This window comes from Coregonus lavaretus, assembly GCF_964263955.1.
Source record: "Coregonus lavaretus genome assembly, chromosome: 17".
Taxonomy (NCBI): domain Eukaryota; kingdom Metazoa; phylum Chordata; class Actinopteri; order Salmoniformes; family Salmonidae; genus Coregonus; species Coregonus lavaretus.
This window is the reverse complement of record NC_140004.1, coordinates 556,937-574,125: the sequence shown is the minus strand read 5'-3', so window position 1 is coordinate 574,125 and position 17,189 is coordinate 556,937. Positions and strand designations below refer to the sequence as shown.

General features: G+C 42.9%; 1 protein-coding gene across 1 annotated transcript in view; it reads left to right on the top strand.

The window, feature by feature from the left end:
* The window catches only part of LOC311144276 (ran-binding protein 9-like), a 33,576-nt gene that overhangs the window by 4,694 nt on the left and 11,693 nt on the right, over positions 1–17,189 (top strand). Inside the window, exons 4-7 of the mRNA XM_084180290.1 lie at positions 8,991–9,158; positions 13,239–13,261; positions 15,820–16,004; positions 16,451–16,563. Of these exons, the coding sequence (XP_084036416.1) occupies positions 8,991–9,158; positions 13,239–13,261; positions 15,820–16,004; positions 16,451–16,563 (489 nt within the window). The remainder of the gene's footprint in view (positions 1–8,990; positions 9,159–13,238; positions 13,262–15,819; positions 16,005–16,450; positions 16,564–17,189) is intronic.

Here is a 17,189-nt window from a genome sequence, read left to right as displayed (position 1 = left end):
GCTGGAATACCCATCCATGACCCATTTTCAATGCCCTGGCTGAGGGAAGGAGGTTCTCACCCAAGATTTGACGGTAGATGGCCCTGTCCATCGTCCCTTTGATGCGGTGAAGTTGTCCTGTCCCCTTAGCAGAAAAACACCCCCAAAGCATAATGTTTCCACCTCCATGTTTGACGGTGGGGATGGTGTTCTTGGGGTCATAGGCAGCATTCCTCCTCCTCCAAACACGGCGAGTTGAGTTGATGCCAAAGAGCTCAATTTTAGTCTCATCTGACCACAACACTTTCACCCAGTTCTCCTCTGAATCATTCAGATGTTCATTGGCAAACTTCAGACGGGCCTGTATATGTGCTTTCTTGAGCAGGGGGACATTGCGGGCACTGCATGATTTCAGTCCTTCACGGCGTAGTGTGTTACTAACTGTTTTCTTGGTGACTATGGTCCCAGCTGCCTTGAGATCATTGACAAGATCCTCCCGTGTAGTTCTGGGCTGATTCCTCACCGTTCTCATGATCATTGCAAGTCCACGAGGTGAGATCTTGCATGGAGCCCCAGGCCGAGGGAGATTGACAGTTCTTTTGTGTTTCTTCCATTTGAGAATAATCGCACCAACTGTTGTCACCTTCTCACCAAGCTGCTTGGCGATGGTCTTGTAGCCCATTCCAGCCTTGTGTAGGTCTACAATCTTGTCCCTGACATCCTTGGAGATCTTTTTGGTCTTGGCCATTGTGGAGAGTTTGGAATCTGATTGATTGCTTCTGTGGACAAGTGTCTTTTATACAGGTAACAAACTGAGATTAGGAGCACTCCCTTTAAGAGTGTGCTCCTAATCTCAGTTCGTTACCTGTATAAAAGACACCTGGGAGCCAGAAATCTTTCTGATTGAGAGGGGGTCAAATACTTATTTCCCTCATTTAAATGCAAATCAATTCATAACATTTTTGACATGCGTTTTTCTGGATTGTTTTGTTGATATTCTCTCTCACTGTTCAAATAAACCTACCATTAAAATTATAGACTGATCATGTCTTTGTCAGTGGGCAAACGTACAAAATCCGCAGGGAATCAAATACATTTTTTCCCTCACTGTATATGCTAGATTTAGAGTTATTTGGCAACTTTAGTTGTGAATTATACAAACATTACAAGATCTTAGAGATCCAAACATACACTGCTCAAAAAAATAAAGGGAACACTTAAACAACACATCCTAGATCTGAATGAATGAAATAATCTTATTAAATACTTTTTTCTTTACATAGTTGAATGTGCTGACAACAAAATCACACAAAAATTATCAATGGAAATCAAATTTATCAACCAATGGAGGTCTGGATTTGGAGTCACCCTCAAAATTAAAGTGGAAAACCACACTACAGGCTGATCCAACTTTGATGTAATGTCCTTAAAACAAGTCAAAATGAGGCTCAGTAGTGTGTGTGTGTGTGGCCTCCACGTGCCTGTATGACCTCCCTACAACGCCTGGGCATGCTCCTGATGAGGTGTCGGATGGTCTCCTGAGGGATCTCCTCCCAGACCTGGACTAAAGCATCCGCCAACTCCTGGACAGTCTGTGGTGCAACGTGGCGTTGGTGGATGGAGTGAGACATGAAGTCCCAGATGTGCTCAATTGGATTCAGGTCTGGGGAACGGGCGGGACAGTCCATAGCATCAATGCCTTCCTCTTGCAGGAACTGCTGACACACTCCAGCCACATGAGGTCTAGCATTGTCTTGCATTAGGAGGAACCCAGGGCCAACCGCACCAGCATATGGTCTCACAAGGGGTCTGAGGATCTCATCTCGATACCTAATGGCAGTCAGGCTACCTCTGGCGAGCACATGGAGGGCTGTGCGGCCCCCCAAAGAAATGCCACCCCACACCATGACTGACCCACCGCCAAACCGGTCATGCTGGAGGATGTTGCAGGCAGCAGAACGTTCTCCACGGCGTCTCCAGACTCTGTCACGTCTGTCACATGTGCTCAGTGTGAACCTGCTTTCATCTGTGAAGAGCACAGGGCGCCAGTGGTGAATTTGCCAATCTTGGTGTTCTCTGGCAAATGCCAAACGTCCTGCACGGTGTTGGGCTGTAAGCACAACCCCCACCTGTAGACGTCGGGCCCTCACACCACCCTCATGGAGTCTGTTTCTGACCGTTTGAGCAGACACATGCACATTTGTGGCCTGCTGGAGGTCATTTTGCAGGGCTCTGGCAGTCACTACTCCTCCTGCTCCTCCTTGCACAAAGGCGGAGGTAGCGGTCCTGCTGCTGGGTTGTTGCCCTTCTACGGCCTCCTCCACGTCTCCTGATGTACTGGCCTGTCTCCTGGTAGCGCCTCCATGCTCTGGACACTACGCTGACAGACACAGTAAACCTTCTTGCCACAGCTCGCATTCATGTGCCATCCTGGATGAGCTGCACTACCTGAGCCACTTGTGTGGGTTGTAGACTCCGTCTCATGCTACCACTAGAGTGAAAGCACCGCCAGCATTCAAAAGTGACCAAAACATCAGCCAGGAAGCATAGGAACTGAGAAGTGGTCTGTGGTCACCACCTGCAGAACCACTTCTTTATTGGGGGTGTCTTGCTAATTGCCTATAATTTCCACCTGTTGTCTATTCCATTTGCACAACAGCATGTGAAATTTATTGTCAATCAGTGTTGCTTCCTAAGTGGACAGATTGATTTCACAGAAGTGTGATTGACTTGGAGTTACATTGTGTTGTTTAAGTGTTCCCTTTATTTCTTTGAGCAGTGTATATACAGTTGAGAGAACAAGTATTTGATACTCTGCCGATTATGCAGGTTTTCCTACTTACAAAGCATGTAGAGGTCTGTAATTTTTATCATAGGTACACTTCAACTGTGAGAGACGGAAATCACATTGTATGATTTTTAAGTAATTCATTTGAATTTTATTGCATGATATAAGTATTTGATACATCAGAAAAGCAGAACTTAATATTTGGTACAGAAACCTTTGTTTGCAATTACAGAGATCATACGTTTCCTGTATGTCTTGACCAGGTTTGCACACACTGCAGCAGGGATTTTGGCCCACTCCTCCATACAGACCTTCTCCAGATCCTTCAGGTTTCTGGGCTGTCGCTGGGCAATACGGACTTTCAGCTCCCTCCAAAGATGTTCTATTGGGTTCAGGTCTGGAGACTGGCTAGGCCACTCCAGGACCTTGAGATGCTTCTTACGGAGCCACTCCTTAGTTGCCCTGGCTGTGTGTTTCGGGTCGTTGTCATGCTGGAAGACCCAGCCACGACCCATCTTCAATGCTCTTACTGAGGGAAGGAGGTTGTTGGCCAAGATCTCGCGATACATGGCCCCATCCATCCTCCCCTCAATACGGTGCAGTCGTCCTGTCCCCTTTGCAGAAAAGCATCCCCAAAGAATGATGTTTCCACCTCCATGCTTTACGGTTGGGATGGTGTTCTTGGGTTTGTACTCATCCTTCTTCTTCCTCCAAACACGGCGAGTGGAGTTTAGACCAAAAAGGTCTATATTTGTCTCATCCGACCACATGACCTTCTCCCATTCCTCCTCTGGATCATCCAGATGGTCATTGGCAAACTTCAGACGGGCCTGGACATGCGCTGGCTTTAATCCATGACGGCGTAGTGTGTTACTAATGGTTTTCTTTGAGACTGTGGTCCCAGCTCTCTTCAGGTCATTGACCAGGTCCTGCCGTGTAGTTCTGGGCTGATCCCTCACCTTCCTCATGATCATTGATGCCCCACGAGGTGAGATCTTGCATGGAGTCCCAGACCGAGGGTGATTGACCGTCATCTTGAACTTCTTCCATTTTCTAATAATTGCGCCACCAGTTGTTGCCTTCTCACCAAGCTGCTTGCCTATTGTCCTGTAGCCCATCCCAGCCTTGTGCAGGTCTACAATTTTATCCCTGATGTCCTTACACAGCTCTCTGGTCTTGGCCATTGTGGAGAGGTTGGAGTCTGTTTGAGTGTGTGGACAGGTGTCTTTTATACAGGTAACGAGTTCAAACAGGTGCAGTTAATACAGGTAATGAGTGGAGAACAGGAGGGCTTCTTAAAGAAAAACTAACAGGTCTGTGAGAGCTGGAATTCTTACTGGTTGGTAGGTGATCAAATACTTATGTCATGCAATAAAATGCAAATTAATTTCTTAAAAATCATATAATGTGATTTTCTAGATTTTTGTTTTAGATTCCGTCTCTCACAGTTGAAGTGTACCTATGATACAAATTACAGACCTCTACATGCTTTGTAAGTAGGAAAACCTGCAAAATCGGCAGTGTATCAAATACTTGTTCTCCCCACTGTGTGTGTGTATGTATGTATGTATATGTATGTATATGTATGTATGTATGTATGTATGTATGTATGTATGTATGTGTGTGTGTGTGTGTGTGTGTGTGTGTATATATATATATATATATGTGTATATATGTATGTGTATATACAGGGCATTCGTTAAGTATTCAGACCTCTTGACTTTTTCCATATTTTGTTACGTTACAGCCTCATTCTAAAATGGATTATAAAAATAAAACATCAATCTACACACAATACCCCATAATGACAAAATGAAAACAGGTTTCTAGAATCTTTTGCACAATTAAAAATTTATAAACGGAAATACCTTATTTACATACGTATTCAGACCCTTCACTTTGAGCTTAGGTGCATCCAGTTTCCATTGATCATCCTTGATGTTTCTACAACTTGATTGGAGTCCACCTGTGGTAAATTCAATTGATTGGACATGATTTGGAAAGGCACACACCTGTCTATATAAGGTCTCACAGTTGACAGTGCATGTCAGAGCAGAAACCCGAGTGGCGCAGTGGTCTAAGGCATTCAAAGCTGTGCCACTAGAGATCCTGGTTCGAATCCAGGCTCTGTCGTAGCCGGCCGTGACCGGGAGACCCATGGGGCAGCGCACAATTGGCCCAGCGTCGTCCAGGGTAGGGGAGGGAATGGCCGGCAGGGATGTTGGTAGAGCATGGTGTTTGCAACGCCAGGGTTGTGGGTTTGATTCCCGCGGGGGGCCAGTATGAAAAATAAATACAAATATGTATGTACTCACTAACTGTAAGTCGCTCTGGATAAGAGCGTCTGCTAAATGACTAAAATGTAAATGTAAACCAAGCCATGAGGTCGAAGGAATTGTCTGTAGAGCTCCGAGACAGGATTGTGTCGAGACACAGATCTTGGGAAGGGTACCAAAATCTTTCTGCAGCATTGAAGGTCCCCAAGAACACAGTGGCCTCCATAATTCTTAAATGGAAGAAGTTTGGAACCACCAAGACTCTTCCTAGAGCTGGCCGCCCGGCCAAACTGAGCAGTCAGGAGAGAAGGGCCTTGGTCACGGAGGTGTCCAAGAACCCGATGGTCACTCTGACAGGGCTCCAGAGTTCCTCTGTGGAGATGGGAGAACCTTCCAGAAGGACAACCATCTCTGGAGTTTGCCAAAAGTCACCTAAAGGACTCTCAGACCATGAGAAACAAGATTCTCTGTTCTGATGAAACCAAGATTGAACTGAGCGTTACGTCTGGAGGAACCCTGGCACCATCCCTACGGAGCAAAGTGCACAGAGATCCTTAATGAAAACCTGCTCCAGAGCTCTCAGGACCTCAGACTGGGTTAAAGGTTCACCTTCCAACAGGACAACGACCCTAGGCACATAGTCAAGACAACGCTGATAGACAGACTTGATCTGTGAGACACATTTGACAGAAGTACCGAAAGATAAACAAATTATAGTACCGATGTTCTAGTATTGACATTTTGGTATGCCGTGCAACACTAAAAGAGACAGATCTAGATTCCATCCGGAGGTAGTTTGGGAGACATCTACACCACATACACCCCTCTGAATGTTGCATTGTAAAGACAATGGCTCTCCCACACCATGTCCCTTCAAGAATGACCTTAATTACCTTCATACCAGTAGTCAGCATTTTTGCTCTGGTAGCCAAAGTGAAAATTAAACGCTTTTGAAAGTATCCACACATTTGTGAATCATAGCGTTAATCAAGTGTGCAACATGATTTAGATGAGAAGCTGCTGTATAGTTTGAATTCCTATCCTTATTTTGTTTGTCTATACATATAAAAAAAATGTAAAATATACTGAACAAAAATATAAACGCAACATGCAACAATTTAAAAGATTTTACTGAGTTACAGTTCATATGAGGAAATCAGTCAAATGAAATAAATTAATTAGGCCCTAATCTATGGATTTCACATGACTGGGAATACAGATATGCATCTGTTGGTTACAGATACCGTAAAACAAATGGGCCTCACAATGGGCCTCAGGATCTCATCATGGTATTTTTTTGCATTCAAATTGCCATCGATAAAATGCAATTGTGATCATTGACATCAGCAAACCGCTCGCCCACATGATGCCATACACATGTGAGGCCAATTGGACATAGTGCCTAATTCTCTAAAATGAAAAATTAACATTCAATTCTCTGGCAACAGCTCTGGTGGACATTCCTACAGTCAGCATGCCAATTGCACACTCCCTCAAAACTTGAGACAATGGCATTGTGTTGTGTGACAAAACTGCACATTACACAAGTTTCACCTGTGTAATGATCATGCTTTTTAATCAGCTTCTTGATATACCACACCTGTCAGGTGGATGGATTACTCAATGAGCTTTATAAGGCCATAAGCAAACAAGAAAATGCTCATCCAGAAGTGGCATTCCTAGTGTCCGGGGACTTTAATTTCTACCAGCATGTCACATGTGCAACGAGGGGAAAAAAACTCTAGACCACCTTTACTCCACACACAGAGAGACGCATACAAAGCTCTCTCTCGCCCTCCATTTGGCAAATCTGACCATAATTCTATCCTCCTGATTCCGCTTTACAAGCAAAAACTAAAGCAGGAAGTACCAGTGACTCGCTCAATACGGAAGTGGTCAGATGACGCGGATGCTACGCTACAGGACTGTTTTGCTAGCACAGACTGGAATATGTCCCGGAATTCAGGAAGTACCAGTGACTCGCTCAATACGGAAGTGGTCAGATGACGCGGATGCTACGCTACAGGACTGTTTTGCTAGCACAGACTGGAATATGTCCCGGAATTCATCCAATGACATTGAGAAGTATACCACCTCAGTCACCGGCTTCATCAAAAAGTGCATAGACGACGTCGTACCTACAGTTACCGTACATACATATCCCAACCAGAAGCCATGGATTACAGGCAACATCCGCTCCGAGCGCTTTCAAGGAGCGGGACACTAATCCGGACGTTTATAAGAAATCCCGCTATGCCCTCAGACTAACCATCAAACAGGCAAAGCGTCAATACAGGACTAAGATTGAATCCTACTACACTGGCTCTGACGCTCGTCAGATATGGCAGGGCTTTGTTAAGTTGCGTCAATTCAAATCTGGTATTAGGAACAAAAGAGGTCAATACACGTCTTCTAAATAGACTAGTATTTTAATTAATGCTAACACTTCAATGGTAAATATGATGTTCGTATATACTGGTCCACTGAAATACCACGCAGGGCACTCAGAGAACTAATCCATTGTTATGAGTTCTCCTTAAAATACTCTGACAGAGATAGTTCCCGCTCCCTGCTGGCCAATCAGAGTAGAGACTGAGCGTGGTTTAGACTTACTCAGCCAATCCGTTGGCGCACCGGCTGGTCCCAGTCCCTTGGCGCTCCACTTGTTGCACACTGTTGCCAGGCATAAGTTTTTATCATAACAACCTGTAGAGTCAGCACCCAAAAAACACCATTCCACTGTACTGTGAGTACCTATGTTCAAGGACGGTTCACAGACAACGGTTCACAGACAACAAAGAGGCAGTGTTCGTATCTGTAAGAAATACAAGTCTTATCTGTCCTACCCCCTAACGTTCCTTACATGAATCACAGCTTGTTATGTGAAACAATTTATATCAGTATAGTACAAACCTTCTATGCTTATCATTAATGCATTCCTTCTAAGCTATTCATCACATACGGATCCAATTATGAGAAAATAGATCCCCACAATCCCCCTTTATCCCCACAGCTTGCAAACTATTACTGCCATATCTTTGCTAAGTAATGGCTAGTTGCTAAATCATGCTAATTGCTAATAAAACTGTTTTTAGAGCTATTTCAGGCATGTTAGCTTTGTTACCCACAGAACAGGATCAACTGTTGGAATGTGGCTAATTCTTAGGAAATCTAATACACACAAGATTCAAATGAGAGAAATTCCTAAATAAATGTGACATTATAGCAGTGAGCTAAAATAGTATAAACAATTCGTTTACATAATACACCAATACACAGAATTATTGTTAGGTCAGAACTTTAAACGGTTCATTCAACATTTGAAACACTAACATAGGTTTTTCCTTGCCCCTGCTTTGTAAAAGGCTGAGCGATGGGGTTGAAGAAATGTAATTACTCTCAAATTCAAACGGAGCTAGGGATGCAAGGACTGACCATCCATGATATCAAAATTATAGTTTTAACCATGTTTTGAGGCTATATAGTGTTTGTTTACATTTACCGACATTGGAGTAAAACAAGCTTATATTTTGGGCTCTGGTGGGGCACGACAGTTAAACTAAGCTGATGAAGCAGTTCTAAGTGATATTCAAGAATCAATGGTTAGATTAATTTATAAGTAAAAAAAATAATATGCAGAAACTGGAGATTGCCCCTTTTTTAAAAAGCCCATACTAAAAGAAATGTGTGCTTCTAACCAGTGCCATGACAGATAGATAGGCCTATATTTCACCCAGGTTTAAGATGGAACGTTTCCGTAGACATTTAGCTTAAAATGCTTATTTTAGTGTCTGTATGTCCATTGTTGTGTATTTGTGTGTTTATTGGTGTTGTATGTATTGGCTACTGAAAACAAATTTCCCCTTTGGGGTTTGATAAAGTACTGTACTTATATTGTAAGTCAAGGCATCATCTTTCAGAGTGTTGACAATGTATGTTTTTCTCAGGTTGGGACAAACACTCGTATGGTTACCACGGAGACGATGGCCACTCCTTCTGCTCCTCCGGCACGGGGCAGCCCTATGGCCCCACGTTCACCACGGGTGACGTGATTGGCTGCTGTGTCAACCTCATCAACAACACGTGCTTCTACACAAAGAATGGCCACAGCTTAGGTACGTTCTGTACACCTGCTGTAGAACATAAAATATAATTTAATTAATAGAAATAGAATTGTGCAAATGAAATGTAGGCCTTTTTTTCCACAAGGGAACTTAAGCTGTGGAATTCAGTTGCTAAACTTTTGGGGGAGTTATTGGGTGATTTCCTAAAGTGGACGAAAAGGTATTTTGGGCTAGTTCTTGTGGTGTTTTGGATCTGGAAAATTATCTGGGTGGCGTTTGGGTCCGGAAAGTTATCCTCATACCAGAAGTCAAAGGTGTACACTGTATTGTTTGCAATACCCATACGTGACATAAATTTACATGGAGCCGGGACGATAAACCGAAAATGATCAAGACCGACTATTTATCGAGGACATTTTACTGATATCAATATTCACGATAAGTAGCCTATACTACAGAAATGTGACGTTTGAAATGAAATAAGTCTGCTAATATGGGCTATTGCTACCTGTACAATAATTGATATTTACAACATTCAAAGTAGTTCTTAGGGTACGATAATATACAAAAGTAGGCTAACCAGTGCACATTAATGTTATAAACGTATCGTTTTAGTTATCGTAATAATTGTCAATTTATCATGATATGGATTTTTATCCATATCGCCAAGCTCTAGGTTTACACAGCAGTAGTCTATGCAGGCAAAAGTGAAGAAAACCCTACCCACTCTGAACTAACATCTAACGTCTTCCCCACCCTTTAACGAGATACTATATTTAATGTCAAATTCAACTTCATGGTTTGAATCAGGTGTTGGAATCGAAGTTATTTTCCAATCGTTTCGTTTTGAACATAACCATTTTTTTTGGGTTCCGTTCCACTATTCCCGACCAGCTAAATAAAGTTCTGAACCAGTTGGAACCCCCAAAAAAATTAGTTTATATTGTTCCTTTTTAAGCCTCTGAAATTTACATTTTTTACATTCAATGACTTCACCAATCAGTGCGGATAAAGCAGCTTGCTATGGAGCGGGCAAGCTATTTACATGCATTGGACAGACAAGTGTAGTGTACATACGCCTATGTAACACTTCCGCATCAGAGCTAGAGCGGTGTTTGTCAGACCATGAGACATCGCGAAAATCATTCTTCTCACAAAATTGTCTGTAGTGTCCGAACGGTTTGGCCTACAAACTATTATGACCCCTCTATGGAAAGATGAGACTCTCTGTTTTGCTCTACGACCCCAACAAGTGTATTGGGACTCGTCTGAAGTCGGTATAGCCGATCTGCCAACGTCTGTCTGTAGCATCCGAACAGTTTGGGCTACAAACTAATATGACACGTACGTGTCGGTTGTTTTGCTCTAGGACCCCACAGGCCTTACAAGACTCGTCTGTAGGTGTTGGAAAAAATAATGGAAGTATACTGTATATGGAGACTGTTTAGTCAAAAGTAAGGGGTTAAATAACAAATGTTTCCCGATCTTTCTTATCTCTCTCAGATATAGGATAGACACTTCAGAACAAACTTCCTTTAGATATTTTTTGGGGGGGCTATCTGTTGTTACAGTGAATCTGTTATTTAATGGGTTTGTATGGGCTAATAGCAGGAAGGCCAAATAACGTTTTTCATAAAATGTTATCTCCCCCGGCTTAGACTGTTTAGTGCCAAAAATAAAGGGTTAAATACATGGGAAAAAAAGAAATCTTTCTTATACACTATGTATACAAATGCATGTGGACAACCCTTCAAATTAGTGGATTTGGCAATTTCAGCCACACCCGTTGCTGACAGGTGTATAACATCGAGCACACAGCCATGCAATCTCCATAGACAAATGTTAGCAGTAGAATGGCCTTACTGAAGAGCTCAGTGACTTTCAACGTGGCACCGTCATAGGATGTCACCTTTCCAACAAGTCAGTTCATCAAATTTCTGCCCTGCTAGAGCTGCCATGGTCAACTATAAGTGCTGTTATTGTGAAGTGGAAACATCTAGGAGCAACAACAGCTCAGCCGCGAAGTGGTAGGCCACACAAGTTTACATAACGGGACCGCCGAGTGCTGAAGTGCGTAGCACGTAAAATCGTCTGTCCTTGGATGCAGCACTCATTACCGAGTTCCAAACTGCCTCTGGAAGCAACGCCAGCATAAGAACTGTTTGTCGGGAACTTCATGAAATGGGTTTCCATGGTCGAGCAGCCACACACAAGCCTAAGATCACCATGTGCAATGCCAAGCGTCGCCTGGAGTGGTGTAAAGCTCGCCCCATTGGACTCTGGAGCAGTGGAAACGTTCTCTGGAGTGATGAATCACGCTTCACCATCTGGCAGTCCGACGGACAAATCTGGGTTTGGCGGATGCCAGGAGAACGCTACCTGCCCGAATGCATAGTGCCAACTGTAAAGTTTGGTGGAGGAGGAATAATTGTCTGGGGCTGTTTTTCATGGTTCGGGCTAGGCCCCTTAGTTCCAGTGAAGGGGAATCTTAACGCTACAGCATACAATGACATTGTAGACGATTCTGTGCTTCCAACTTTGTGGCAACAGTTTGGGAAGGCCCTTTCTTGTTTCAGCATGACAATGCCCCCTTGCACAAAGCGAGGTCCATACAGAAATGGTTTGTCGATATCGGTGTGGAAGAACTTGACTGAGCCCTGACCTCAGCCCCGTCGAACACCTTTGGGATGAGTTGGAACGCCAACTGCGAGCCAGGCCTTATCGCCCAACATCAGTGCCCGACCTCACTAATGCTCTAGTGGCTGAATGGAAGTCCCTGCTGCAATGTTCCAACATCTAGTAGAAAGCCTTCCCAGAAGAGTGGAGGCTGTTATAGCTGCAAAGGGGGGACCAACTCCATATTAATGCCCATGATTTTGGAATGTTCGACAATTGTTGGACAAGCAGTTGTCCACATACTTTTGGTCATGTAGTGTATCTCTCAGATATAGGACAGACACTTCAGAACAAAGTTCCTTTAGATTTTTTGGGGGGACTATCTGTTGTTCCTTGTAGTGGATCTGTTATTCAATGCATTTGTATGGGCTAATAGCGGTAAGTCCCAAAATAAATAGTTTTTCTTTCAATACATTTTGTATATAGTTTTTTGATACTTCAAGGGGTCTTAATTCAAAATCAAAATGATCCCCGGTATGACCTTGTTAAAACAATTCCATATATCTTTGTAGTACCTCCCCCCCGGGGTATCATTATGCCTGGTAAAAAAACAAGCACTGCATTCCACAGTAAGAACCTTATACCAACGGTCAAGCATGGTGGTGGTAGTGTGATGTTTTCGGGATGCTTAAATTGCCTCAGGACCTGGACGACTTGTCTTAATAGAAGGAACCATGAATTCTGTTCTGTATCAGAGAATTTTACAGGAGAATGTCAGGCCATCCTTCTGTGAGCTGAAGCTGAAGCGCAGCTGGGTCATGCAGCAAGACTATCCAAAACAAACAATCAAGTCTACATGAAAATTGCTAAAAAGCAACATCTGAAGATTTGGAATGGCCTAGTCGAAGTCCAGACCTAATCCCAATTGAGAGGTTGTGGCAGGTTCATGCTTGAAAACCCACAAATGTCGCTGAGTTAAAGCATTTCTGCATGGAAGAGTGGGCCAAAATTCCTCCACAGCGACGTGAGAGACTTATCAACAACTACAGGAAGCATTTGGTTGCAGTCATTGGAGCTAAAGGTGGCACAACCAGTTACTGAGTGTAACGGGGAAATTACTTTTTCACACAGGGGCATTGGGTGTTGCATAGCTTTGTTTATGAAATAAATTAAATAAGTATGTAATTGTTGTGTTATTTGCTCACTCAGGTTCCCTTTTATCTAGTATTAGGTTTTGGTTGAAGATCTGATAACATTCAGTATCAAAAATATGCAAAGTAGAGAAAATTTGAAAGGGGGCAAATACTTTTCCACAGCACTGTATATCACTTTCATTTAGGTTCTGACTCAGTTTTAGAGGAACAGTCTTTCTTTTCCAGTTTTCGGTTCTGTTCCCTGAACCGTTTCCAACCCCTGGTTTGAATAGAGTTGATATGCTGCATCATGCATGCCTGTACTCAAAATAAGATATTCAGTCTGAGAGATGCTTTCTTTATCTTTTCTCCTATCCTCTAGGAATAGCCTTTATAGATCTACCGGTAAGTATCCTCCCTCTGCCCATTTCATATTTTTAAAGCTACATTCTGGGATTTTAAAACTGCAGCCCTGCCACTTTTGGTACACAACTGACCTGAGGGATGGGATAAGGGAAATGTAATCCTTCTCACTCATAGGCCGCACTGTAGATGCATGAACTAACATTCAATTACATCTAAAAGAACGTTTTAACCCTATTTGAAGCTATACATTGTTTACATTATTTTTGTTCGTAAACAATAGAGTAATAATCTGGTATTTTGGGTTATGATAAAGACATACAGTTGTGCTAAATTCATGAGACATTTATACATTATATTATTCAAGAATCAATGAGCAGGGTTCGTACATGAAAATCATGGAAAAGTCATGGAATTAAAAAAGTGTTTTTTCTAAGCCTGAAATTTTCGAAAAATGATCAAATCTGAAAAGTCATGGAAATTAATTTCATAATTTATGTTAATGCATTTATCTAGGCACAGTTTTTAAATATCTTTTAAATAAAATAAAAATCTACATATCTGCCACGATCGGAATGGCACTTTAGCGTTTCTGTGTTTGAACATCACCTGCCGTAGTGGTGCACGACTCCAAGATTCTGAGTCAACTCCAACTCCTGTGGTTGGAGTCGAAGGAGTTTACTTTTACTTGACTTCCAAAACACTCTGAAATGGATGCGCACAACTTACGCAGCAGAGTCCTGCTAGGAAGACTACATTTACGTTCTAGAGGACTGACATGAGCATTTGCTCATCAACTTAGCCTATACAGTGCATTCAGAAATTATTCAGAGCACTTCACTTTTTTCACATTTTGGTATGTTACAGCCTAATTCTAAAATGTATTAAATTGTTTTTTATTCCTCATCAATCTACACACAATACCCCATAATGACAAAGCAAAACAGGTTTTTAGAAATCTTTGCAAATGTCTTTACAAATAAAAAACAGAAATACCTTATTAATGTAAGTATTCAGACCCTTTGCTATGAGACTCGAAATTGAGCTCAGATGCATCCTGTTTCCATTGATCATCCTTGAGGTGTTACTACAACTTGATTGGAGTCCAACTGTGGTAAATTCAATTTATTGGACATGATTTGGAAAGGCACACACCTGTCTATATAAGGTCCCACAGTTGACAGTGCATGTCAGAGCAAAAAACAAGCCATGAGGTTGAAGGAATTGTCCGTAGAGCTCCGAGACAGGATTGTGTCAAGGCACAGATCTGGGGAAGGGTACCAAAAAATGTCTGCAGCATTGAAGGTCCCCAAGAACACAGTGGCCTCCATCATTCTTAAATGGAAGATGTTTGGAACCACCAACACTCTTCCTAGAGCTGGCCGCCCGGCCAAACTGAGCAATCGGGGGAGAAGGGTGTTGGTCAGGGAGGTGACCAAGAACCCGATGGTCACTCTGACAGAGCTCTAGAATTCCTCTGTGGAGATGGGAGAACCTTCCAGAAGGACAACCATCTCTGCAGCACTCCACCAATCAGGCCTTTATGGTAGGGTGGCCAGACGGAAGCCACTCCTCAGGAAAAGGCACATGATAGCCGGCTTGGAGTTTGCCGAAAGGCACCTAAAGACTCTCAGACCATGAGAAACAAGATAGTCTGGTCTGATGAAACCAAGATTGAACTCTTTGGCCTGAATGCCAAGCGTCACGTCTGGAGGAAACCTGGCACCATCCCTACGGTGAAGAATGGTGGTGGCAGCATCATGCTGTGGGGTTGTTTTTCAGCGGCAGGGACTGGGAGACTACTCTGGATCGAGGCAAAGATGAACGGAGCAAAGTACAGAGAGATCATTGATGAAATCCTGCTCCAGAGCGCTGACGACCTCAGACTGGGGTGAAGGTTCACTTTCCAACAGGACAAGGACCCTAAGCGCAAAGCCAAGACAATGCAGGAGTGGCTTCGGGACAAGTCCTTGAGTGGCCCAGCCAGAAGACTGGGAGAAACTCCCCGAAAACAGGTGTGCCAAGCTTGTAGCGTCATACCCAAGAAGACTCAAGGCTGTAATCGCTGCCAAAGGTGCTTCAACAAAGTACTGAGTAAAGGGTCTGAATACTTATGTAAATGTGATATTTCAGTTTAAAAAATATATATAAATTAGTAAACTTCTCTAAAAACCTGTTTTTTCTTTAGTATTATGGGGTATTGTGTGGAGATTGATGAGGGGGGAAAAAACAATTTAATCAATTTTAGAGTAAGGCTGTAACATAACAAAATGTGGAAATATTCAAGGGGTCTGAATTCTTTCCGAAGGCACTGTACATTATTCATAATTAAGTAATCATTAACTTTTGGTTCATGCCTGTGACCGACCAATACTTCACGAGGCGGCTTCTCTCCAATCTGAGACCTTGAAACTGAGATATCCCTTTCCGTTCTCAAAACAATGTTCTGGGCGTACTGTCAAATTGTTTATACTGATAGTGAGGATTCCTCCCAGGCACAATCAATCAGTCACTTGCATGAACCCAGTCGAATTGGTTATTAGAAAAGCACAAACAAAAGATTTTCCTTCACACATCCCTTTTGTGTTCCCCCCCACTAGCTCAACATGTACCCCACAGTGGGGCTGCAGACCCCTGGGGAGGTTGTGGACTCCAACTTTGGCCAGCACCCGTTTGTGTTTGACATCGATGACTACATGCGCGAGTGGAGGACCAAGATCCAGGCCCAGATCGACAGATTCCCGATAGGGGACAGGGAGGGAGAGTGGCAGTCCATGATCCAGAAGTAAGTCCCTTCCCTTGTAGCTGTACACACCAAGGGAAACAGGAAACTACATTTCCCACCGGCTTCTGATGTAACTGGATTGACTTGTATTATTCCTGCTTTCAAATGCTCCTTGAAATCTCATATTTCCCAGTTGTGAAGGTGTAAATACGACGTGATTGTGTTAAAGTGATTTTGAAGTTAGAATAATTATTTTTCTAACATAGCTAACTTTATTTTTATTAGCAATCTTACGTACATTGACAAATGGCTTTGTTAAAAAACTGAAAGGTCACTGATGAAATGTATCTCCACTTGTAATTCGGAAAATGGAGGGTTGTTCAAGTGTTTATTTTCGAGTCTGAACCTCGTATTTCCAAATTCCCAACATAATTTGAAGGCAGCAAATCATATTATTTATATTCTCTCTAAGCTGTTATGTTTCTCCCACCTCTTTGTCTCCACAGAATGGTGGCATCCTACCTGGTCCACCATAGTTACTGTGTCACAGCCAAAGCCTTTGCCAAATCCACCAACCAGGCTGTGCACGAGGAGCTGATCTCCATCAAAAACAGACAGAGTGTGTTGTGTGTATGTGCGTGCGTGAAAGATGGGCTTGGGGTATGTGTCCTGTCATTGACTTATGTACAGTTGAAGTCTGAAGTTTACATACACTTAGGTTGTAGTCATTAAAACTTGTTTTTCAACCACACCACAAATTTCTTGTTAACAAACTATAGTTTTGACAAGTCAGTTAGGACATCTTCTTTGTGCATGACACAAGTACTATTTCCAACAATTGTTTACAGACAGATTATTTCACTTATAATTCACTGTATCACAATTCCAGTGGGTCAGAAGTTTACATACACTAAGTTGACTGTGCCTTTAAACGGCTTGGAAAATTCCAGAAAATGATGTAATGGCTTTAGAAACTTCTGATAGGCTAATTACATTTTACATTTACGTCATTTAGCAGACACTTTTATCCAGAGCGACTTACAGTTAGTGAGTATATACATTATTTTATATATATATATATATTTTCATACTGGCCCCCCATGGGAATCGAACCCACAACCCTGGCGTTGCAAACGCCATGCTCTACCAACTGAGCTACATCCCTGCCGGCCATTCCCTCCCCTACCCTGGACGACTTGTGCGCCGCCCCATGGGTCTCCCGGTCGCGGCCGGCTATGACAGTGC